At 43.8% G+C, this 26,926-nt stretch overlaps 1 protein-coding gene across 3 annotated transcripts in view; it reads right to left on the bottom strand.

Moving 5' to 3' along the window:
- Positions 1-17,606: 17,606 nt before the first annotated feature.
- RNASEH2B (ribonuclease H2 subunit B) overlaps positions 17,607-26,926 on the bottom strand; it is a 30,186-nt gene continuing 20,866 nt past the window's right edge. The window contains exons 9-11 of one of the 3 annotated variants that reach the window (XR_005777748.1): positions 23,019-23,062; positions 21,643-21,720; positions 17,607-18,033 (exon numbers count right to left, since the gene is read on the bottom strand). Coding sequence is in view for 2 of the 3 variants with exons in the window: in XM_040426040.1 (XP_040281974.1) it covers positions 17,926-18,033; positions 21,643-21,727; positions 23,027-23,062 (229 nt within the window). In the remaining variant the exon portion in view is untranslated. Of the gene's footprint in view, positions 18,034-21,642; positions 21,728-23,018; positions 23,063-26,926 lie in introns of all 3 variants that reach the window. The other 2 variants (XM_040426040.1, XM_040426039.1) reach the window with 2 other exon arrangements.

Genomic DNA, 26,926 nt, shown 5'->3' with positions numbered 1-26,926 from the left:
ACCGTGCGGTAAAAGTATTGTGATACGTTTATAGATCAGGTGGTTACGGACATGTCGATACCAAACGTGTAGTGTATTTTATTTTAGTTTTTACCCAATTATAAATGTGCGGATATGGGAAAAAGTTAGATTTTTTTCATTTATTTATTTTTTTACACTTTTTGGAACCAGACCCACTTAATTCTTGAAGATCCAGTGGGTCTGATGCCTCTACAATACACTACAGTACACTGTATAGTGACTTTACACTAAGCCTGATCAGGATCCTGCCTCTGGCAGGAACCTGTTAGGCTTTCATACCATGGCAAGCCTGGATGACTTTGTAAGGCATCTGGTTGCCATGGTAACCATCGGGACGCTGCTACAGCAGAGCGGTGGCCCGATGTGAGGAGGGAGGGAGGGAGCTCCCTCCCTCTGTTATCAATTCAAACCATCGGGACTCTGCCACAGCAACACAGCTGCCCAACGGAAAAGGGAGGGTGCTCCCTCCCTGTCAACCCCTTACATACAGCGGTCTCTACAGACCGCGGCATGGAAGGTCTTAAACTGCAGACATCGGTGCCAGCACCGATGTCGGCCGTTACAGCTGACACACTGCTCCGCTCGGCCATCCTGAATAATTGCGGGTCCTGATTGGAGTAGTTTTTCTTAACTGGATTTTGGGGAAAGGAGTTTTTTGTTTTTTTTAACTCTTTAACCACCTCCGGACCGCTGTACGCACAGACGCGTCCTGGAGGTGGTTGATTCATTCCTCCTGGACGCGCCCTCTCGCGATGGCCGAGATTTCCTGTGAACGCGCGCGCACACAGGCGCGCGCGCTCACAGGAACGGAAGGTAAGAAAGTGGATCTCCAGCCTGCCAGCGGCGATCGTTCGCTGGCAGGCTGGAGATGTGATTTTTTTAACCCCTAACAGGTATATTAGACGCTGTTTTGATAACAGCGTCTAATATACCTGCTACCTGGTCCTCTGGTGGTCCCCTTTGTTAGGATCGACCACCAGAGGACACAGGTAGCTCAGTAATATGTTGCACCAAGCACCACACTACACCCCCCCCCGTCACTTATTAACCCCTTATTCACCCTTGATCACTCCTGATCACCCCCCTGTAAAGCTTTATTTAGACGTCCGCATGATTTTTACGGATCCACTGATAGATGGATCGGATCCGCAAAACGCATACGGACATCTGAATGGGGCCTTACAGGGGCGTGATCAATGACTGTGGTGATCACCCCATATAGACTCCCTGATCACCCCCCTGTCATTGATCACACCCCTGTAAAGCTCCATTCAGACGTCCGCATGATTTTTACGGATCCACTGATAGATGGATCGGATCCGCAAAACGCATACGGACATCTGAATGGAGCCTTACAGGGGCGTGATCAATGACTGTGGTGATCACCCCATATAGACTCCCTGATCACCCCCCTGTCATTGATCACACCCCTGTCATTGATCACACCCCTGTAAAGCTCCATTCAGACGTCCGCATGATTTTTACGGATCCACTGATAGATGGATCGGATCCGCAAAACGCACACGGACGTCTGAATGGAGCCTTACAGGGGCATGATCAATGACTGTGGTGATCACCCCATATAGACTCCCTGATCACACCCCTGTCATTGATCACCCCCCTGTCATTGATTACCCCCCCTGTCATTGATTACCCCCCCTGTCATTGATCACACCCCCTGTAAAGCTCCATTCAGATGTCCGCATGATTTTTACGGATCCACTGATAGATGGATCGGATCCGCAAAACGCATACGGACGTCTGAATGGAGCCTTACAGGGGCGTGATCAATGACTGTGGTGATCACCCCCCTGTCATTGATGACCCCCCCCTGTCATTGATCACCCCCCCCTGTCAGGCTGCATTCAGATGTCCGTATGATTTTTACGAATCCACGGATACATGGATCGGATCCGCAAAACATATACGGACATCTGAATGGAGCCTTATAGGGGGGGGGGTGATCAATGACGGGGGGGTGATCACCCCATATAGACTCCCTGATCACCCCCCTGTCATTGATCACCCCTCTGTAAGGCTCCATTCAGACATTTTTTTGGCCCAAGTTAGCGGAAATTATATAATTTTTTTTCTTACAAAGTCTCATATTCCACTAACTTGTGTCAAAAAATTAAATCTCACATGAACTCACCATACCCCTCACGGAATCCAAATGCGTAAAATGTTTTAGACATTTATATTCCAGACTTCTTCTCACGCTTTAGGGCCCCTAGAATGCCAGGGCAGTATAAATACCCCACATGTGACCCCATTTCGGAAAGAAGACACCCCAAGGTATTCCGTGAGGGGCATATTGAGTCCATGAAAGATTGAAATTTTTGTCCCAAGTTAGCGGAAAGGGAGACTTTGTGAGAAAAAAATAAATAAAATCAATTTCCGCTAACTTGTGCCAAAAAAAAAAAAAATTCTATGAAGTCGCCATGCCCCTCATTGAATACCTTGGGGTGTCTTCTTTCCAAAATGGGGTCACATGTGGGGTATTTATACTGCCCTGGCATTCTAGGGGCCCTAAAGCGTGAGAAGAAGTCTGGGATCCAAATGTCTAAAAATGCCCTCATAAAAGGAATGTGGGCCCCTTTGCGCATCTAGGCTGCAAAAAAGTGTCACACATGTGGTATCTCCGTACTCAGGAGAAGTTGGGGAATGTGTTTTGGGGTGTCATTTTACATATACCCATGCTGGGTGAGAGAAATATCTTGGCAAAAGACAACTTTTCCCATTTTTTTTATACAAAGTTGGCATTTGACCAAGATATTTATCTCACCCAGCATGGATATATGTAAAATGACACCCCAAAACACATTCCCCAACTTCTCCTGAATACGGCGATACCACATGTGTGGCACTTTTTTGCAGCCTAGGTGGGCAAAGGGGCCCACATTCCAAAGAGCACCTTTCGGATTTCACAGGTCATTTACCTACTTACAACACATTAGGGCCCCTGGAAAATGCCAGGGCAGTATAACTACCCCACAAGTGACCCCATTTTGGAAAGAAGACACCCCAAGGTACTCCGTGAGGGGCATGGCAAGTTCCTAGAATTTTTTATTTTTTGTCACAAGTTAGTGGAAAATGATGATTTTTTTTTTTTTTCTTACAAAGTCTCATATTCCACTAACTTGTGACAAAAAATAAAAACTTCCATGAACTCACTATGCCCATCAGCAAATACCTTGGGGTGTCTTCTTTCCAAAATGGGGTCACTTGTGGGGTAGTTATACTGCCCTGGCATTCTAGGGGCCCAAATGTGTGGTAAGGAGTTTGAAATCAAATTCTGTAAAAAATGACCAGTGAAATCCGAAAGGTGCTCTTTGGAATATGGGCCCCTTTGCCCACCTAGGCTGCAAAAAAGTGTCACACATCTGGTATCTCCGTATTCAGGAGAAGTTGGGGAATGTGTTTTGGGGTGTCATTTTACATATACCCATGCTGGGTGAGATAAATATCTTGGTCAAATGCCAACTTTGTATAAAAAAATGGGAAAAGTTGTCTTTTGCCAAGATATTTCTCTCACCCAGCATGGGTATATGTAAAATGACACCCCAAAACACATTCCCCAACTTCTCCTGAATACGGAGATACCAGATGTGTGACACTTTTTTGCAGCCTAGGTGGGCAAAGGGGCCCATATTCCAAAGATCACCTTTCGGATTTCACTGGTCATTTTTTACAGAATTTGATTTCAAACTCCTTACCACACATTTGGGCCCCTAGAATGCCAGGGCAGTATAACTACCCCACAAGTGACCCCATTTTGGAAAGAAGACACCCCAAGGTATTCGCTGATGGGCATAGTGAGTTCATGGAAGTTTTTATTTTTTGTCACAAGTTAGTGGAATATGAGACTTTGTAAGAAAAAAAAAAAAAAAAATCATCATTTTCCGCTAACTTGTGACAAAAAATAAAAAGTTCTATGAACTCACTATGCCCATCAGCGAATACCTTAGGGTGTCTACTTTCAGAAATGGGGTCATTTGTGGGGTGTTTGTACTGTCTGGGCATTGTAGAACCTCAGGAAACATGACAGGTGCTCAGAAAGTCAGAGCTGCTTCAAAAAGCGGAAATTCACATTTTTGTACCATAGTTTGTAAACGCTATAACTTTTACCCAAAGCATTTTTTTTTTTTTTACCCAAACATTTTTTTTTTATCAAAGACATGTAGAACAATAAATTTAGAGCAAAATTTATATATGGATCTCGTTTTTTTTGCAAAATTTTACAACTGAAAGTGAAAAATGTCATTTTTTTGCAAAAAAATCGTTAAATTTCGATTAATAACAAAAAAAGTAAAAATGTCAGCAGCAATGAAATACCACCAAATGAAAGCTCTATTAGTGAGAAGAAAAGGAGGTAAAATTCATTTGGGTGGTAAGTTGCATGACCGAGCAATAAACGGTGAAAGTAGTGTAGGTCAGAAGTGTAAAAAGTGGCCTGGTCTTTCAGGGTGTTTAAGCACTGGGGGCTGAGGTGGTTAAGTCACCCTAGGGGACTATAACCAGCAATCATCAGATTACCAGTTGTATTCTGTGATGGGTATTTATCCATCACAGAAAACACCATTCACTGTATTCCAATACAGTGCTGCCACCTGCAGGCCTGTATTAGAATATACCAGTAATAGGTATAGGAGCTTGCATGAGGCTCCAAGCTATCACTGGCATATTACAGCTTCTCCGATCTCAGCAGAGGAAGGCTGTTGCAGGTGCTGGAGTGCGCAGCTCCCACGTCTTCACTGCTCAGATACTGTGGTCACATTTGAGAGGTTAAATGTCTGCAATCTGCCTTAAGGCTGACATTCGCCCCAGGCCTTTGCTGTTTCAAACAGCATAACTTGCTAAAGTGACAACTTACATGTACGTCAGAGGTTGTGACACTTCTTAAGGCCATTTCACACAAGCGTATTCAGTCCGTGAAATAAGCTCCGTGTGTCAGCAGTTTTTCCTGGACTGAACGCTGCTCCTGTGACATGAACACACAGAACTATTATTTATTTATAATGCTGTGTGTTCTGGCCCAACCACAGCTGTACTGAATTGTACTTACATAATGCCGGCAGTACAATTCAGTACAGCCATAGTCTGGCAGGAATGTACAGCAGTACAAATCATTATAATGACGTCAGTTCGCATTACAGGAGCAGTGTTCAGTCCGGGAAGTACTGCGGTCACACACAGTGTATTTAATGAATTAAATGCACTCGTGTGATATTGTCCTAAGGGACAGCCTATCCTCAGTGTAGGCTGTCTGACACTCCACTGAAAGTCTGTTTGGCAATAGCTCCAGAAGCTTGTCACTACAGCACTCCTCTCATTGACTACAAAGGGGAGAGAGCTGTTGGCTCCTGCTGCTAGAGCTATTGCTGAACAGCTAGTGATGGCCTATCCTGAGGATAGATCATGACTCAAAACGGTTTTCCAAGATTTTTTTTTTTTTTACTAATGATCTATCCTCTGGATAGGTCATCAGTATCTGATTGGAGGAGGTCCAACACCCAGGACCCCCGTTGATCAGCTGTTTTGAGAAGACACTGGCGCTTCTGTGAGCACCGCTACCTTTTTGCAGTTTACCAAGCACAGCGCTGTACATTGTATAGCGTATGTGCTTGGTATCATGCTCAGCCCCATTGACTTCTATGGGGCTGAGCTGCTCCTAGGAAAAGCAGAGAGCATGTCTCTACTGTGAGTGCCGCTGCCTTCTCAAATAGCTGATCAGCGAGGGTCCTGGATGTCGGACCCCCACCAATCAGATACTGATGACCTATCCAGAGGATAGGTCATCAGTAACAAAAATCTCAGAAAACCCCTTTAATGAAAGGTGGACAACCTTTTTAACCACCTCAGCCCCCCTAGCTTAAACACCCTTAATGACCAGGCCACTTTTTACACTTCTGCACTACACTACTTTCACCGTTTATTGCTCGGTCATGCAACTTACCACCCAAATGAATTTTACCTCCTTTTCTTCTCACTAATAGAGCTTTCATTTGGTGGTATTTCATTGCTGCTGACAATTTTACTTTTGTTATTAATCGAAATTTAACGAAATTTTTGCAAAAAAATAACATTTTTCACTTTCAGTTGTAAATTTTTTTTAAAAAAAACGACATCCATATATAAATTTTTCTCTAAATTTATTGTTCTACATGTCTGATAAAAAAAAATGTTTGGGTAAAAGTTATAGCGTTTACAAACTATGGTACAAAAATATGAATTTCCGCTTTTTGAAGCAGCTCTGACTTTCTGAGCAACTGTCATGTTTCCTGAGGTTCTACAATGGCCAGACAGTACAAACACCCCATTTCGGAAAGTAGACACCCTAAGGTATCCGCTGATGGGCATAGTGAGTTCATAGAACATCTGGTATCGTCTTACTCAGGAGAAGTTGGGCAATGTGTTTTGGGGTGTCATTTTACATATACCCATGCTGGGTGAGATAAATATCTCGGCAAAAGACAACTTTTCCAATTTTTTTATACAAAGTTGGCATTTGACCGAGATATTTCTCTCACCCAGCATGGGTATATGTAAAATGACACCCCAAAACACATTGCCCAACTTCTCCTGAGTACGGCGATACCAGATGTGTGACACTTTTTGCAGCCTAGGTGGGCAAAGGGGCCCACATTCGAAAGAGCACCTTTAGGATTTCACAGGTCACTTTTTACACATTTTGATTTCAAACTACTTACCACACATTAGGTCCCCTAGAATGCCAGAGCAGTATAACTACCCCACAAGTGACCCCATTTTGGAAAGAAGACACCCCAAGGTATTTCGTGATGGGCATAGTGAGTTCATGGAAGTTTTTATTTTTTGTCACAAGTTAGTGGAATATGAGACTTTGTAAGAAAAAAATAAATAAATAAAATCATCATTTTCCGCTAATTTGTGACAAAAAATAAAAAATTCTAGGAACCCGCCATGCCCCTCACGGAATACCTTGGGGTGTCTTCTTTCCAAAATGGGGTCACTTGTGGGGTAGTCGGTAAACGTATCTTTTACTGCAGAGGAGAAATCTCGTCTTGCAGCGCCGCATACACCGACTTTTGTGTAATCTGACAGCAGCGCAATGCTTCTGTCAGAATGCACATCAGTGCTGCAGCTAGTCGATCGGTTGGTCGTTGGTCCACCTGGAAGGTAAAAAAAAACAAAACAAAACAGAAAAAAAAACAGGCCACAACGCAATAAATTTATTAACTTTATAATAAAATTTGAACGGAACATATAAACTTTATTTAACTTTTTGAACTGAACGTTAACTTTTTTGCTTACCGGTGATTTATTTTTTTACCTTTATAGGACAAACCTCTCCTTCCCCATGGGACAATGTGCAAAGCGCAAAACGCCCAAAGATGTGGCGAAGTACATTATGCACTTTATCCCAGGTGAAAGGAGAGGTTTGCAGCAGCTGTGAGTGTAAGGGCCCTAATAGCCCTGTGTGATGCAATCCCTATGCTAAGTGTACCTGTGTGTGGTACTTTCGGAAACACTCCCCTAAGCATAGGGCAGGGTGGTCAGGGCAGTCAGGACAGAAATAGTGGGTGTCACGCCTTATTCCACTCCTGCTACAGACTGTCACGGCCAGTGGTTTGTTTGGTGACACTTTCCTTCACTTGGTTGCCTGTGGCAACGTGTGGTGTTGTGTGCATGTGGTGGCAGTGTCTCAGCCCTATGGCTGATCCCCAGGACATGATTGCCACGCATGCCGTTGCAACAGGTGAAGTGTGTTTGTTTATGTGTACATTCCCCTTTAAGAGTCCGTCTTCCCTTGCCTGGTGTTGGAAGGGTTAAATCCCTTCTGTGTGTGTGAACACTGGGTGTGTCTGTGTGGGTGTGGCTACTTGGGCCTATAAAGCCTCAGTGAATATCACTTGTCTGAGGGGTACTTCAGCTATGGCTAGCTGGAGCAGCCTCCTGTGTATTCCATCTGCCAGTGGGGGCCACCCTTGTGGTCATAGGTTTATCTATGGTGTTTAGAAGATGTTTGGTCTTGTTTTATTGCAGCGTATGGTTTCCTGGGTTCCCGTGTGATGTCTGTGTGTGCGGTGTCCTTTGTGTTGTTTGTGGACAGCAGCACTTGCACGTGGGTTCCAGGTTGTGTGTCTGTGGCAGGTAAGTGTGGTACTAGTTGCACTTACCTGCCATTGCCATATGTCTGTTTATGTTCCCCATTCTTTATAGCTTGGCCACCTTAGACTCCTGTTCCTCCGTGTCCAGGAGGAACGGGCTGTCTACCCAGCTCCTAGTTCAGGGATCGACGGAGGGTCAGAAGGGTTTTCCCCATCCTCAGCCGTGACACAGACACAACATCTTTTTCGGGGTGACGGTTGGGTTGAGGTACCAGCAACGACATTGGGGAAATGTTGCTCGTGTAGATGGCTCACTACACTGGTGGATGGGGCCATGGAACCTCCTTGATACAGGAGGTTCTCGATTATCTCTTCCTGAAATTTGAGGAAGGATCCTATTCTCCCAGCCTTACCGTAGAGAACAAAACTATTATATGCAGCCAATTGAATCAAATATACAGACGCCTTCTTATACCAGCGTCTGGTGCGTCGGGAAACTAAATAGGGAGCCAACATCTGGTCATTGAAGTCCACCACTCCCATGTGAAGGTAATAGTCGTGGACTGAGAGGGGCTTTTCAATGACACTGGTTGCCCGTTCAATTTGTATTGTCGTGTCTGCGTGAATGGAGAGCATGTAAACGTCACGCTTGTCTCTCCATTTCACCGCGAGCAGTTCTTCGTTACACAAGGCAGCCCTCTCCCCCCTTGCAAGACGGGTGGTAACGAGCCGTTGGGGGAAGGCCCCGGCGACTAGGTCGCGCGGTGCCACAGCAGCCCATCTGTTCTAGGAACAAATGACTGAAGAGGGGCACACTTGTGTAAAAATTGTCCACATAAAGATGGTACCCCTTGCCAAATAAGGGTGACACCAAGTCCCAGACTGTCTTCCCACTGCTCCCCAGGTAGTCAGGGCAACCGACCGGCTCCAGGGTCTGATCTTTTCCCTCATAGATCCGAAATTTGTGGGTATAGCCTGTGGCCCTTTCACAGAGCTTATACAATTTGACCCCATACCGGGCGTGCTTGCTTGGGATGTATTGTTTGAAGCCAAGGCGCCCGGTAAAATGTATAAGGGACTCGTCTACGCAGATGTTTTGCTCAGGGGTATACAAATCTGCAAATTTGTTGTTGAAGTGGTCTATGAGGGGCCGAATTTTGTGGAGCCGGTCAAAAGCTGGGTGGCCTCTGGGACGGGAAGTGCTGTTGTCGCTAAAGTGCAGGAATGTGATGAATTGGGTTCGTGGACCAATATGACCGCAATTCATGCTTTTTGGTTAGACCCATGTTGAGGAGAAGGCCCAGAAAAATTTTAATTTCGGAAACTTGGACGGAAAGGCTGGGCATAAAAGCTTCCCGGGTTGGCGGATATAAATTGAGTGGCATACCGATTTGTTTCTGCCACGACTAAGTCCAAGAGCTCCGCAGTCAAGAACAGCTCAAAAAATCCCAGTGCTGAACCGATCTGAGCTGTCTCAACCCGAACTCCAGACTGGGCGGTGAAAGGGGGAACTACAGGTGCGGCTGAAGTTGGGGACTGCCAATCAGGGTTTGCCAGCACCTCAGGGAATCTACGGGCCTGTCTGTGTGCGGTGGCTGCGACGGGGTAACTATTGCACGTGCCACCGTACCAGCTTCGACTGCCCTTCTGGTGCTCACCACTTCACCATGTTGTACGGCAGTGCTGGTACTAGGTCCAGGATGGGCTGCGCTGCTGGTGTATGCCTCACCACGTAATCAGACAGTGCCAGCCCCACTCTGCTGCCCTTGAAACGTATCCTGCACAACCTGTGGTCTAGTAACAAGGGGCCGGGTACGCCTGGTGCTATCAGGGACCTCAACCTCCTCGTCCGAACTTTGGGTCAGACTGCCACTGCTTTCTACAGGTTCAGATTCTGACCCGCTAGATTCATCAGATGAGGGTTCCCATTCCTCATGGTCAGAATCCTGTAGGCCTCTTCAGAAGAATACCCCCTGTTTGACATTTGGACTACTAAATTTAGGGGTATTCCGAGACTAACCAAGAAAAAAAGCAAGCCTGTCTTACAAATGGGAGGCTAGCGAAGTACCGGAGGCCGCTGCGATTGATAAAAAATATCAAAACAGATTTTTTTATCGCCGCAGCGCTTGTAAAGTGATTGTGCAGTGTCACTGCGGCGGGGCGGGCGTGGGTGAACGCACGTGTTGGCGACCGATCAGGCCTGATCGGGCAAACACTGCATTTTGGGTGGAGGGCGAGCTAAGGTGACACTAATACTATTATAGATCTGACTGTGATCAGTTTTGATCACTTACAGATACTATAAAAGTACAAAAGCTGATTAGCGATACGCTAATCAGCGAATCAGTGACTGCGGTGGGCTGGGCGCTAACCGACGCTAACTACCTAACCAAGGGGCCTAAACTATCCTAAAACCTATCAGTCAATACCAGTGGAAAAAAAAAAGTGACAGTTTACACTGATCACTTTTTTCCCTTTCACTAGTTGATTGACAGGGGCGATCAAGGGGTTAATTGGGGTGATGGGGGGGGTGATCTGGGGCTAAGTGTGGTGTTGGGTACTCACTGTGATGTCTGCTCCTCTGCTGGAACCAACCGACCAAAAGGACCAGCAGAGAAGCCATTTAACACCTTATATTTATAAATATAAGGTGTTAGATGGCTTGTCATTCGATTTTTTAAAAATCAGCAACCTGCCAGCGACGATCATTGGCTGGCAGGTTGCTGACGAAATACTCCTCTAACTTTTGCTGGCCCGCGATGCGCATGCGCGGGCCGGCTCTGACCGAAATCTCGCGAGATGACGCACGGATGCGTCCAGGAGGAATGAATCGACCGCCTCCAGGACGCATCCGTGCGTTAGGCGGTCCGGAGGCGGTTAAAGGGCATCTGTCCTAACTAAGGGCAACATAAACTAGTGGCAGATCCCCTTAGCAAAATGCTGGGTCACTTTCTTTAATAAAAGCAGGCATTTTGCTAAAATCTAGTGCTAAACAGCTCCAGCGCATGCTGAACGAGTCCTCCTATTCATGAGCTCCTGGTTCATATGGAGAAAAAATAATAATTGTTGGGGTGGGAAGAGCCATGAGCTCATGAATATCAGGACTCATTGGCATGTGCTGGAGCTGTTAGAACCAAGCGGCATAAAACTGCTGACAGATTCCCCATAAATATTTCCCTAATTCTAGGTTTTAGCACCAGAACATATGGTAAAACTATTCGATTATTTATAAAATCTTATAAATATAAAATGCATGTTATGCATAATGGTTGCAGGGATGGTTAATACACATATCTTCTGCATCAAGGGGTTCAGAGGGAATAGGTCATCGTTTACAAGAGTTGGATAACCCCTTTAATTGGTCTTTTGATCTGTATGTAACATTCAGAGCAGTGAGCTGCGTATTGTATGATCTCATCATGATTCACAACTACCGCATTTAATACTTTTATACTAATTTTCCCTTAACAATACCAACCATGCCATTTGTCCATTAACCCCCCCAGGACCCTGCCATTTTTCACCTTAACCCTTTCATGACCAAGGGTCATTGATGCCCCAGTGTCCAGGTCAAAATTTACAAATCTGACGTGTCACTTTATGTGTTAATTGCTTTGGAACACTTATTTATCCAAGCCATTCTGAGATTGTTTTCTCGTGACATATTGTACTTCATGATAGTCATAAATTTGAGTCAATATATTTCACCTTTATTTATGAAAAAATCCCAAATTTATAAAAAAAATTGAAAAATTCACAATTTTCAAAATTTCTATTTCTCTACATCTAAAACAGAAAGTCATACCTAATAAAATATTTATTACTTAACATTTCCCATATGTCTACTTTATGTTGGCATCATTTTGGAAATGTCATTTTTTTTTTTTAGGACGTTAGAAGGCTTAGAAGCAATTCTTTAAATTTTTAAGAAAATTTTTAAAAACCCACTATTTAAGGACCAGTTCAGGTTTGAAGTCACTTTGTGGGGCTTACATAGTGGAAACCCACCACAAATGACCCCATTGTAGAAACTACACCCCTCAAGTTACTCAAAACAGATTTTACAAACTTTGTTAAACCTTTAGGTGTTCCACAAGAATTAAAAGGAAAATGGAGATGAAATTTAAAAATTTCACTTTTTGGGCAGATTTTCCATTTTATTACATTTTTTTCTTTAAAGGGCTTCTACCACCTCATTTTGACCTAATTAGCTCTCAGACACTAGCGATCTGCTAGTGTCTGATCTACCCAACAATGCTATTCTCAGACCTGTGTGTGGACCCGTTTCACTAAAAAACAAACTTTTATTAATATTCCAATGAGCCTCTAGGTGCTATGGTGGCGTCTTTTCAGCACCTAGAGGCTCGGTCTACTCACATTGTATGCCGCCCCGCTCGTCCGTTAAGCCCGCCCATCTCCTCTTGAATGCCATCCTCCATCTGAGCCAGCGGACGAATTCTCGCGCCTGCGCGTCTGTATTCGGCGCAGGCAATGTCTGACCGCTGCCTGCACAGACATCTCGGTCATCGGCGCAGGCGCAGCGGGTCTATCATGTGATATATTTATAGAGACGGTCGTTTCGGATGCGGTGATACCTAATATGTGTAGTTTTTTTTTTTTTTATAGGAAAAGGTAATTTTTTTTTTCATTTTACATTTTTATTTATTTTCACTATTTTTTTTATCAAGTCCCTCTTGGATCTTGAAGATCCAGTGGGGCTGATGGCTGTACTATACTTTGCAATGCTCTTGCATTGCAAAGTATAATACAATCAGATGCCCTGTAGGTGGCAACAGCGTCCGGTTGCCATCGCAGCGCGGCAGCCCCGATGGTGGAGAGAGGGAGCCCCCTTCCTCTATTAACCCCATGGATGCCGCTGCATCTATGGGGTTACAGCAGAGTGTCAGCATAGAGCTGACACTCTCTGCTGATGGCGGCGGCGCGGGAGGGGGGGGGGGGGGGCACAGCCAGCATTGAGGGGGCAGGAGGCGGACAGCATCAGGGCACTGGGCAGGCTGCATTAATGTGGATGGGAACGGGGGGACTTCATAAGGGGCAGGCAGGGACAAGGGGGGGGCTTGGCGCACAGATCAGAAGAGGGGGGGGGCACGAGGACACTATCTGATTTCAGGCTCTGATCTGCAGAGCGCAGATCAGAGCCTGAAACCGGCATTTTTTCACTGCCTTGATCCGATTGGTTAGTCTGCACAGACACCGTCCGTGACAGCACCAGCGCAGGGGCAGAAGCTTTAATCCAAGCGCTTTGCAGCGCTTGGATTAAAGAGCTGCCATGACGTCTATACACGTGTTAGCTGCACGGGGTATGTGGAGCTATCACGTATATATATACGGATTGCGGTCGTGAAGGGGTTAAGGACCAGGCCATTTTTTGAAAATCTGACATGTGTCACTTTATGTGGTGGTAACTTTAAAATGCTTTTACTTATCCAAGCCATTCTGAGATTGTTTTCTCGTCACATATTGTACTTCATGACAGTGGTAAATTTGAGTCAAAATATTTCATTTTTAGTTATAAAAAAAACAACCAAATTTACCAAAAATTTAAAATAAATTCACAATTTTCTAAATTTCTATTTCTCCGCTTTTAAAACAGACAGCGATACCTCCTAAAATAGTTATTACTTTACATTTCCCATATGCCTACTTTATGTTTGGATCATTTTGTAAATTACATTCTCTTTTTTTTTGGGACGTTAGAAAGCTTAGAAGCAGATCTTAAAATATTTAAGATTTCCAAAACCCAATTTTTAAAGGACCAGTTCAGGTCTGGGCACTTTGTGGGGCTTACATAATAGAAACTACCCATAAATGGCCCCATTTTAGAAACTACACCCCTCAAGGTATTCAAAACTGATTTTATAAACTTTGTTTAGGTGTTCCACAAGAATTGAAAGATAATGGAGATAAAATTTCATAATTTCACTTTTTGGCAGATTTTCCATTTTATTCCATTAACAAAGCAAGAGTTAACAGCCAAACAAAATTCAATATTTATTACCCCGATTCTGTAGTTTACAAAAACACCCCATATGTGGTCGTAAACTGCTGTACGGGCACACGGCAGGGCGCAGAAGGGAAGGAGCGCAGTATGGTTTTTGGAAGGCAGATTTCACTGGGATATTTTAAGTTGCCATGTCACATTTGAAGACCCTCTGATGCACCCCTAGAGTAGAAACTATAAATAAAAAAAGACCCCATTTTGAAAACTACGAGATAAGGTGGCAGTTTTGTTGGTACTATTTTAGGGTACATATGATTTTTGGTTGCTCTATATTACACTTTTTGTGAGGCAAGGTAACAAAAAATAGCTGTTTTGGCACAGTTTTTATTTTTTGTTTTATACAATGTTCATCTGACAGGTTAGATCATGTGCTATTTTTATAGAGCAGGTCGTTACGGACGTGACAATACCATTTAAAAAAAATATTTTTTTAGTGTCTCCATATTCTGAAAGCCATAGGGCTCATTTTTTGCGAGATGAGGTGACAGTTTGGTACTATTTTGGGGGACATACACCTTTTTGATCGCTTGGTGTTGCACTTTGTGATGTAAGTTGACAAAAAAAAAATTAAAATGATTGTTTTAGCACAGTTTTTATTTTTTCTACGGCGTTCAGGTGAGGAGGTGGATCATGTGATATTTTTGTAGAGCCGGTCGTTACGGACGCGGCAATACCCAATATGTCTGGTTTTCTTTTCTTACAATTTTATGTGTTTTATTTTAGGATTTTTTTTTACTTGAAACAATTTTTTTTTTATTATGAAAAACACTAACTTTTTTTTTTTGTCCCACTCTGGGACTTCAACTTCTGGAGTCTGATCCCCTCTGCAATGCATTACAATGCAACCTGTATTGTAATGCATTGGCTGTTAGCTTTTATGCTGACAGCCTGCCTGTGAGACCCATGCAGCGGTCAGCTTTGACCACGGCATACAAGGGGTTAACAAGTCAGCATCAGTGTTTTTACCGCTCCTGCACCCGCCCGATCAGCCCGCCGTACATATACGGTGCTGTTCCTTAAGTCACGTCCACCAGCGCCGTCCATGTACGGCGCGGGTCCTTAAGGGGTTAAAAATAACTGTACCAAAACATAGTTCCTATTATTTGTACTGGCGCGGGTTACAAACACAGCAAGGAAAAAACACTTTGGATGCTGTGAGCCATCAGGACACCCACCCATGCTCAGGTGTCACATTATTGGTACGCCATGCTCTCTAGTGTCTCGTTGTGGGTCAGTAATACATTTAGTCTATGACTGACTGCTCGCATCTGTCCCCCACTGAGCAAGGTGATAATTGGATATAGTGAACTAAGGGGAATACAATAACCCCTATGATAGATCCTCTAGGATTCACACATAGTTAAAGACATACCAAAGTTGTGAATATTCGTCATGTTAATAATGCCTGGGGTAGTAAACATTGTCTTCATGCCTGATCAACAGAACACCGACTTCTCAGATCTTCCATTACTACAAGGACTGGATGCTGCCTGCAGGTTACCATTAATACAGAGTAGCTTCATATCATTCACCTAAAAAATCCTGATTTCTTTTTAACTTTATCTGATGATTAAGAAAAAGAAGAGGTAGAAAAAAAAAAAAAAAGACAATAATTGAACATGGTGTCTGAGATATACAAAGTATGTTATAGAGCAGGAGGAGCTGAGCAGATTAATGTATAGTTTTAAGGGAAAAAATCCAGTAAAACTTCTAATTTATGCATTTAATGTCAGTCTCATTCTGGGCTTTGTAGTCCAGGAGGAGGTCCTATCAGTGATTGACAGCCTTCCCTCTATGACTGCGTATACAGAGATATCTGTCAATCACTGATAGGACCTCCTCCCGGGCTGCAAAGCCCAGAATGAGCAGGGTGTACAGAATTTTTCCCATAAAACTATATATCTGCTCAGCACCTCCTGCTCTATAACATGCTGCCTGAGGTTTACAGGCTTGGCTACACGACAATTGTCACGTGACTATTTGTTACAGCAAAGTTTTGTGATATTTTCTGTAAAGATAGGTCAATGGTGTCGCTCTTTGATGTAACTGTTGCACACAAAAAAGAAGTCACATAACATTGCTGCGACACGTGGCAATTTAGCTGTACCCTTTTTGTAGCTTGACAAATGTCGTCGTGTAGCCGTATCCTACTTTGCATTTTCATGGTGTCAGGTTCCCTTTAACTTGCTAAGAGTATTGCAGGGTTTTATTATTAAAAGTTTAAGGGTGTTTTGTGTCTATCCATATAAAATAATATCCTAAAATCTTCCAATAGTCAGCAGAGGGTTGTGGCTCTGGGTAGCGTTGGTAAACATCAGGTAATGCTAAGTCCACATCTGCCGCAGGCATTTCAGTATTCTTTGGCAGCAGAGGAACAGAATACCGTAGTTGCTAAATCAGGCATAGCCAGACACTGACGGGTGCCAATCTCTATAATGGGGTCTGCCAGACAAAAAAAAAAAACCTGCATGTGGTGTCCGGCTATTCCGCATATTGAAATTTCACTATTCTGTTCCTATGCCAGAATGCCTGACGTAGATGTAGACGTAGCCCAAGACAGTTCCACTATACACAGAGAAAGCTCTGAACTTTCCAGTCTCTGGGGTACGCAAGTTCCTACAGGACACTGCATTACGGGTGTATTCGACAGGCAGATTTTCTGCCCAATAATCGCAAACGCTCCTTTATCAGGCAATCCAAATCTTTCAGCTTACTGAAAGATCAGTATTTATTGGCGGCAGATCGTTCTGTCTAATAGCGATCTGCTGCCAGCAAACCACTGTACAGCATGGGAACGAGAAATGGCATAGCGAACGTTCCTCCCCATGCTGCTGAGGAGATCGCTGCATGTAATAGCTGGGGTCTCCTCCGCTAGCGAGCAGGTGATTGTCGGGAGGAAACGCTTCCCTCCCGACAATCTTCTGTGTGATCGGGGTGTCTAATACACCCTTTAATCTTTTAGCATTTCTCGGATCATTATCTCCTATTTACTGCAGTAAGGGTGCAATCACATGGTTCTTGCTGCAAATGATCTCCTTGTCTGTGGTAGACGTAGAACCATGACAAATCACAGTAAAAATGTGTTTTACAGCGTGTTTCTCAGCCAGAGAGAAAAACCAATGGCACAACCATACTGGGTGAATACACATGCTGCTGTAATGTTTATACAGACATTACAGGAAGGTTATGACTCTGATATGACTGCCTAGGAAGTGGTTATAAAAATGAATAGATTCCACATTAATAACAAAAAAAATACAAATATAACATTATTTCTTCGATAGATTATCATCTAACAGCTCCACTGTCGCCCGTGCGTTGAGTCTAGGATTGCAGCGCTGCGCCACTTACTGGAATGTGTATAGTGATAAGTTAACATTTGCCCTGTGTTTGGGTTTTTTCACATCTTTTTGATTAGCCAAGGAAACAAAGTTAGCAGCCAGGCTAAACATGAATGAGAACTGTAAACTGTGCACACTGTAAAATACGGATTTTATTTTCCCTCTTTTCCAAGTAGACTTTTCAGGCAGCTGCAATAAATCCCATCTGTCTTACTTCCATCGTATTGCTATCAACAGAGCAAAATGCAGGATACGCATACGATATCCATAAGACTAATGCGGCATAGCGTTCATAGCTCTATTATTATAGGAAGACATTATAATAGTGTGAACAGCGCCTTGCTATAACTGGAACATATCAAACACCACCTGCCCTCATCCAAAGAACAGACGGCATGTAACAAAACAATTTTACTACATAAAAAAAATTAGAAATTTCAGTGTTCTCATCTTATTTTGTGGCTTTAGATTTTGGACTAAAAAAAGATGATATGTTTTTCATTCCACTTTTGTCCACTTTGGCCAGGGATTTCTGAGCTGCCGACATCTTGCTATTAGCCTGTAAATGGAAGACACAAAATGCACCAGAAATTTTTGTTAGGTGGACATTGTCAGGTTGGTTGTTACTCCTATAGATTTCAATTGAGCGAGCCGCACAAACAGCCACCTTTTCTATGTGGGTTCACATGATGGCTAGGACTGGAGCAGGAAGCGGAATTACCGCTACTTGATATACTGTATACACAGTGGTTAAACATCTCTGCCTTCTCTATGGGGCATCCGGCTGTGCGGTTTCCAATGTTGATGACCTATCCTCAAGATAGCTCATTAATATCAGATCAGTGCGGGTGAGAATTCAGCCTCCTGTAAGTGCTGCCTTCTCTGCACTGCAGCGACAAGCAGGTGCAATTACAGCTCATCTGTCCCCATTCACCTCAATAGGGTGCAGTGTAACCTGAGGACAGGTCATCACTAATGGAAACCGCATATATAGCCAGAAGGATAATACCCTTTGCATAAAGAAATGATAGTTTTCTCTGATGTTTTAATTAGCAATACATACGTTACCTTCCGGTAAATAAATCAAGAAGCTCTCAATGTTTAAGTAAGACCTGTTTTGGATTCTGGTATAGAATGTTGGGAATCATCCGGAAAAAAACCTATTTGTCCAGCCGTTTCTCTACATAGTTGACGGATCACCAGCGGACCCAATTCTAGTTAAAAGGCCAGGCGGCATTCCGACAATGCTGGATCCGGCAGGCAGTTCCCGGCCGGGAACAACCTGCCAGATCGACAAACACAAGTGTGAAACAAGACCAGTCACATGAAGTCGACCTGACATCTAGAAACATCGACAGGAACAACAGTTCACTCATCTACTCATCTGTATAACACATGTTAAGGCCTCATGCACACGACCGTATATTTTTGCGGTCCGCAAAACGGGGTTCCGTTTTTCCGTGATCCATGACCGTTTTTTCGTCCGTGGGTCTTCCTTGATTTTTGGAGGATCCACGGACATGAAAAAAAAGTCGTTTTGGTGTCCGCCTGGCCGTGCGGAGCCAAACGGATCCGTCCTGAATTACAATGCAAGTCAATGGGGACGGATCCGTTTGACGCTGACACAATATGGTGCAATTTGAAACGGATCCGTCCCCCATTGACTTTCAATGTAAAGTCAGGAGTTAATATACCATCGGATCGGAGTTTTCTCCAATCCGATGGTATATTTTAACTTGAAGCGTCCCCATCACCATGGGAACGCCTCTATGTTAGAATATATCGTCGGATTTGAGTTACATCGTGAAACTCAAATCCGACAGTATATTCTAACACAGAGGCGTTCCTATGGTGATGGGGACGCTTCAGGTTAGAATATACTAAAAGAACTGTGCAGGCAGCAGGGGGCAGCCGCGCCCCCTGTAGTTAACACATTGGTGGCCAGTGCGGCCGCCCCCCCCCCTCCCTTGTAGTTAACTCATTGGTGGCCAGTGGGCCCCCCCCCCTCCCTCGTAGTTAACTCGTTGGTGGCCAGTGGGCCTTCTCCCCTCCCTCTCCTAATTAAAATCTCCCCCCTATCATTGGTGGCAGCGGAGTGTACCGATCGGAGTCCCAGTTTAATCGCTGGGGCTCCGATTGGTAACCATGGCAACCAGGACGCTACTGCAGTCCCGGTTGCCACGGTTACTTAGCAATTTGTAGAACCATTATACTTACCTGCGAGGCTGCGATGTCTGCGTCTGGTCGGGAGCTCCTCCTACTGGTAAGTGACAGGTCCGGCCGGGAGCTCCTCCTACTGGTAAGTGACAGGTCATGTCACTTACCAGTAGGAGGAGCTCCCGACCGGACGCAGACATCGCAGGTAAGTATAATGGTTCTACAAATTGCTAAGTAACCATGGCAACCGGGACTGCAGTAGCGTCCTGGTTGCCATGGTTACCGATCGGAGCCCCAGCGATTAAACTGGGACTCCGATCGGTACACTCCGCTGCCACCATTGATAGGGGGGAGATTTTAATTAGGAGGGGGAGGGAGGGGAGAAGGCCCACTGGCCACCAACGAGTTAACTACAGGGGAGGGAGGGGGGGCCCACTGGCCACCAACGAGTTTACAGGGGAGGGGGGCCGGCCGCACTGGCCACCAATGAGTTAACTACAGGGGAGGGGGTGGGGCCACTGGCCAACAATGAGTTAACTACAGGGGAGGGGGGGGGGGCCGGCCGCACTGGCCACCAATGAGTTAACTACAGGGGAGGGAGGGGGGGGGGGGGCGGCCACACAGTTCTGTTAGTATATTCTAACCTGAAGCGTCCCCATAACCATGGGAACGCTTCTGTGTTAGAATATACTGTCGGTTCTGAGTTTTCACGAAGTGAAAACTCAGCTATGAAAAAGCTTTTATGCAGACGGATCTTCGGATCCGTCTGTATAAAAACTAACCTACGGCCACGGATCACGGACACGGATGCCAATCTGGTGTGCATCCGTGTTCTTTCACGGACCCATTGACTTGAATGGGTCCGTGAACCGTTGGCCGTCAAAAAAAATAGGACAGGTCTTATTTTTTTGACGGACAGGATACACGGATCACGGTCTCGGCTGCAAAACGGTGCATTTTCCGATTTTTCCACGGACCCATTGAAAGTCAATGGGTCCACGAAAAAAAACGGAAAACGGCACAACGGCCACGGATGCACACAACGGTCGTGTGCATGAGGCCTAAAGAGGTATGAAGAGCAGTCATTGTGTAATGAAAAGTTATACATTTTTGTAATAAGTTGGAAATATCTTAACAGTTAGCACTCTTAACATTTCAGACATTTTCTATAAAAGGGGATTCACTATTATAATTTTCAATTATGATGTATCTTGCGGTTCAGTTATCCAGCGAAAATGCTGGTCCATTGTCAGCTGATTTCCTATATATTTTTTTTTCCGTTCTTCAACCTTCATATCAAATAGACTATTTGATGAAATCTGGGTTTTAAATTTCATTTATGCTGATATTTTATGTTCTTACACAATGGACATATATACTTTCGATCCACAATAAAAGTTAAAAGGGGTTATCCCATGGAAAATATTCTACAGTTTTCAAACCAGCACCAGGATCTGAATACTTTTGTAATTGCATGTAATTAATTATGTATTATAGCTACTGAGTTATTGACTAGACTATCTGTATAGCGCCACCTGCTGTTTGCTCTTTTTCTAATTCCTCTGCCCTGCTTACTGAGGTGGACGCACATGCTCAGTTCAATCCTTCAACTGCCACTAGTCGTAGCGGAAAGGGCACGCCCCTAAGCTGACAACTTGAAATAAATCTAGCAGAATAATTGGAGCAATGAATGGGGAGATCTCTGGATCTATGTGAGGTACAGGGCTGGTAATTGCTTTGTTAGAAAGATGTTGTCATGTATTATGCAGGATTTTTTACACTATTCATGGGATAAACCCCTTAAAATAAAAGGACATCCATATTATACATACTTAAGACAGGCAGTATGAAGCACAAGACAATCACAGATAGAAAAGATCCATAACTATGCAATGCAATAAATATGGCGGCACAGATCTAGTCTGAAATTATTCTTCTCAAAACCTTCCTTCATCTGTTTAACATCAAGCAAATGACAATAAACCAGAAGTTGTAGGGAAAACATGCCCACCTTTTTGCCTTTGTCATTTGAATTATATTTTGTGTAGTCCTCTTCTGCTTCCACGGGCTTGTCAGATAGTTTCCTTTTCTGCAAATTTAGATGGGGAATGGGCTCAGTGATACAACAATAGAGAAAAAACCCAGGTCTTAAGGGGTTGTCCACTTTTGTAACATTATGACCTATCCTGAGGATAGGTAGAAATCAAACAGCGGTGGCAGCATCTCCCATCATTTCATCTTTATTGAGGACTCACAGCATACACAAAATAAGCAACGTTTCGGCTGTGCAACAGCCTTTGACATGTTGCACAGCCGAAACGTTGCTTATTTTGTGTATGCTGTGAAGTCCTCAATAAAGATGAAATGATGGGAGATGCTGCCACCGCTGTTTGATTTCTACGTATTTTCCGGCTGATGCGGGGCTGCTGCATCTTCCTGTAAGAAGTACGGACCATTGAGTGCTGTTCCTGCACACTTGATTCTACTATCCTCAGGATAGGTCATCAATATCAGATCAGCCGGGGTGCGACTCCTGGCCCCCCCCAGGTGAGCAGGTGTAATTACAAGTATGGCCTCCCCATTCACTTCTATGGAATGGCTATGTTCAAGTGAGCCGTCCTATAGAAGTGAATGGGGACGCCATACTTGTAATTACACCTGATCACCACTGCAATTGCTGCAGCCAGCAGGTAAACAGAGCAGAGAAGTCAGCGCTCGTATGACCACTGCCTTCTCTTCAAACAGCTGATCGGCAGGGGTGCCGGGAGTCAGCCCCCCGCCAATCTGATATGGATGGATGAATACCTCTTCTCATATGTACAGCGCTATGGAATGAATGGCGCTTTAATAATAAATATTAATAATAATAATAATAATAATGACCTATTCTGAGGATAAGTTATCAATGAAAAAAAGCAACAACCCCTTTAAGTTGGCAATATGATCAGACCAAGAATTTGTCTGTGTCTGGGGAACGAAAGAGCACATCTAACAGTCAGAAGAGCATTGTATCGCACAGAGAGGTGCCTTAACGTGTTAATTTCTCACTGCAGATATGTAAGGAGTCTCACTGGGATTGTGGTGCTTCCAACACCAAACCATCTCTGGAAAATGATGATGCCATCAACCACAAATGCAGGAGGGACATCTCACAGTTTACAGCCATCTTAAATTGATTATCCCCCCCAGAATTTACAGAAACGAGAACACGCCACCTAAAATGCAAACTCATTTTTAGTGTTAAACTTTTAGAACCCAAAGCAGAATTACACTGGCCCAGAGCTGTTACTGGCTATTAGGAAAGAGTTAGTTTTGATGATTGGAAATGCTAGCAACAGCAAAGCAGTAGCAGCCATTGCCATGTCCAAGCAGTGAGCTGCAGATTACCTTTGTTAGGTGGTTCTGGGGTTGGACTGGAAACATCTGGGAGACTAAAAGAGCATTAAAGGAAAACAAATATATATCAATAACTTGTTAACATCGGAAACAGTAGACAAAAAGGCATGTCTTTTTACTTTAAAGAGTCACTCTACTTTCACACAATTTCATTTAATAGAGAATGGTTGTAACTAATACATTTCTAAATCCCTTACATAAATATAAATCTGCCTGCATCCTCCTTAAAAAAAAACAAAAAAAACTGTAAAGTCATGGCACTAGGGATCTCCATTTGCAGTCCACTGCCTGTTGTCGGCTGAGAGAAATTGGGGGGAGAATGTCAGAGCTAGCTGAGATTATGACCCTGATAGAAGAACTGCTTCTACAGCTCACAGGAGCACCCTGCTTTTATGTCAGTGTGATCTCTCCCTCCTTATCTGTGAGCTCCTGAGTAAAAAAAAAAAAAACATAGGCAGAAGTAACAGAAAGGATGTCAGAGCAGTACAGTGCTGGCAGATTCCACAGAAGGGGAGCTAACACCTGCTTCTGAGAGAAAATGCATCTAGCTGTTCGGCTAAAGAGGGGAATAATAAGGCTATAAAAAAAAAGACATTAGGAAAGACCTATTACTTCACAGTTATGATTGAAGTCATATTATGCAACTTTTTTTTTTTTTTTAACTCAGACACTCTTTAACCACCTCAGCCCCCAGTGCTTAAACACCCTGAAAGACCAGGCCACTTTTTACACTTCTGACCTACACTACTTTCACTGTTTATTGATCGGTCATGCAACTTACCACCAAAATGAATTTTACCTCCTTTTCTTCTCACTAATAGAGCTTTCATTTGGTGGTATTTCATTGCTGCTGACATTTTTACTTTTTTTGTTATTAATCGAAATTTAACGATTTTTTTGCAAAAAAATGACATTTTTCACTTTCCAGTTGTAAAATTTTGCAAAAAAAAACGAGATCCATATATAAATTTTGCTCTAAATTTATTGTTCTACATGTCTTTGATAAAAAAAAAATGTTTGGGTAAAAAAAAAAAATGGTTTGGGTAAAAGTTATAGCGTTACAAAACTATGGTACAAAAATGTGAATTTCCGCTTTTGAAGCAGCTCTGACTTTCTGAGCACCTGGTCATGTTTCCTGAGGTTCTACAATGCCCAGACAGTACAAACACCCCACAAATGACCCCATTTCGGAAAGTAGACACCCTAAGGTATTCGCTGATGGGCATAGTGAGTTCATAGAACTTTTTATTTTTTGTCACAAGTTAGCGGAAAATGATGATTTTTTTTTTAATTTTTTTTTCTTACAAAGTCTCATATTCCACTAACTTGTGACAAAAAATAAAAAGTTCTATGAACTCACTATGCCCTCACGAAATACCTTGGGGTCTCTTCTTTCCAAAATGGGGTCACTTGTGGGGTAGTTATACTGCCCTGGCATTCTAGGGGCCCAAATGTGTGGTAAGGAGTTTGAATCAAATTCTGTAAAAAATGACCAGTGAATCCGAAAGGTGCTCTTTGGAATATGGGCCCCTTTGCCCACCTAGGCTGCAAAAAGTGTCACACATCTGGTATCTCTGTATTCAGGAGAAGTTGAGGAATGTGTTTTGGGGTGTCTTTTTACATATACCCATGCTGGGTGAGATAAATATCTTGGTCAAATGCCAACTTTGTATAAAAAAAAATGGGAAAAGTTGTCTTTTGCCAAGATATTTCTCCCACCCAGCATGGGTATATGTAAAATGACACCCCAAAACACATTCCCCAACTTCTCCTGAGTACGGAGATACCAGATGTGTGACACTTTTTTGCAGCCTAGGTGGGCAAAGGGGCCCATATTCCAAAGAGCACCTTTCGGATTTTACTGGTCATTTTTTACAGAATTTGATTTCAAACTCCTTACCACACATTTGGGCCCCTAGAATGCCAGGGCAGTATAACTACCCCACAAGTGACCCCATTTTGGAAAGAAGACACCCCAATGTATTCGCTGATGGGCATAGTGAGTTCATGGAAGTTTTTATTTTTTGTCACAAGTTAGTGGAATATGAGACTTTGTAAGAAAAAAATAAATAAAAATAAAAAATCATTTTCCACTAACTTGTGACAAAAAATAAAAAATTCTAGGAACTCGCCATGCCCCTTACGGAATACCTTGGGGTGTCTTCTTTCCAAAATGGGGTCACTTGTGGGGTAGTTATACTGCCCTGGCATTTTCCAGGGGCCCTAATGTGTTGTAAGTAGGTAAATGACCTGTGAAATCCGAAAGGTGCTCTTTGGAATGTGGGCCCCTTTGCCCACCTAGGCTGCAAAAAAGTGTCACACATGTGGTATCTCCGTACTCGGGAGAAGTTGGGGAATGTGTTTTGGGGTGTCATTTTACATATACCCATGCTGGGTGAGATAAATATCTTGGTCAAATGCCAACTTTGTATAAAAAAAAAATGGGAAAAGTTGTCTTTTGCCAAGATATTTCTCTCACCCAGCATGGGTATATGTAAAATGACACCCCAAAACACATTCCCCAACTTCTCCTGAGTACGGCGATACCAGATGTGTGACACTTTTTGCAGCCTAAATGCGCAAAGGGGCCCACATTCCTTTTATGAGGGCATTTTTAGACATTTGGATCCCAGACTTCTTCTCACGCTTTAGGGCCCCTAGAATGCCAGGGCAGTATAAATACCCCACATGTGACCCCATTTTGGAAAGAAGACACCCCAAGGTATTCAATGAGGGGCATGGCGAGTTCATAGAATTTTTTTTTTTTTTTGGCACAAGTTAGCGGAAATTGATTTTATTTATTTTTTTCTCACAAAGTCTCCCTTTCCGCTAACTTGGGACAAAAATTTCAATCTTTCATGGACTCAATATGCCCCTCACGGAATACCTGGGGGTGTCTTCTTTCCGAAATGGGGTCACATGTGGGGTATTTATACTGCCCTGGCATTCTAGGGGCCCTAAAGCGTGAGAAGAAGTCTGGAATATAAATGTCTAAAAATTTTTACGCATTTGGATTCCGTGAGGGGTATGGTGAGTTCATGTGAGATTTAATTTTTTGACACAAGTTAGTGGAAAATGAGACTTTGTAAGAAAAAAAAAAAAAATTTCCGCTAACTTGGGCCAAAAAAATGTCTGAATGGAGCCTTACAGAGGGTGATCAATGACAGGGAGGGTGATCAATGACAGGGGGGGTGATCAATGACAGGGGGGGTGATCAATGACAGGGGGGGTGATCAGGGAGTCTATATGGGGTGATCACCACAGTCATTGATCACGCCCCTGTAAGGCTACATTCAGACGTCCGTGTGCGTTTTGCGGATCCGATCCATCTATCAGTGGATCCGTAAAAATCATGCGGACATCTGAATGGAGCTTTACAGGGGGTTGATCAATGACAGGGGGGTAATCAATGACAGGGGGGTGATCAGGGAGTCTATATGGGGTGATCACCACAGTCATTGATCATGCCCCTGTAAGGCTCCATTCAGACGTCCGTGTGCGTTTTGCGGATCCGATCCATCTATCAGTGGATCCGTAAAAATCATGCGGACGTCTGAATGGAGCTTTACAGGGGGGTGATCAATGACAGGGGGGTAATCAATGACAGGGGGGTAATCAATGACAGGGGGGTAATCAATGACAGGGGGGTAATCAATGACAGGGGGGTAATCAATGACAGGGGGGTGATCAGGGAGTCTATATGGGGTGATCACCACAGTCATTGATCACGCCCCTGTAAGGCTCCATTCAGACGTCCGTGTGCGTTTTGCAGATCCGATCCATCTATCAGTGGATCCGTAAAAATCATGCGGACGTCTGAATGGAGCTTTACAGGGGTGTGATCAATGACAGGGGGGTAATCAATGACAGGGGGGTGATCAGGGAGTCTATATGGGGTG

Source organism: Bufo bufo, chromosome 3 (assembly GCF_905171765.1).
Source record: "Bufo bufo chromosome 3, aBufBuf1.1, whole genome shotgun sequence".
NCBI classification, from domain to species: domain Eukaryota; kingdom Metazoa; phylum Chordata; class Amphibia; order Anura; family Bufonidae; genus Bufo; species Bufo bufo.
This window is presented reverse-complemented; position numbering and strand designations above follow the sequence as displayed.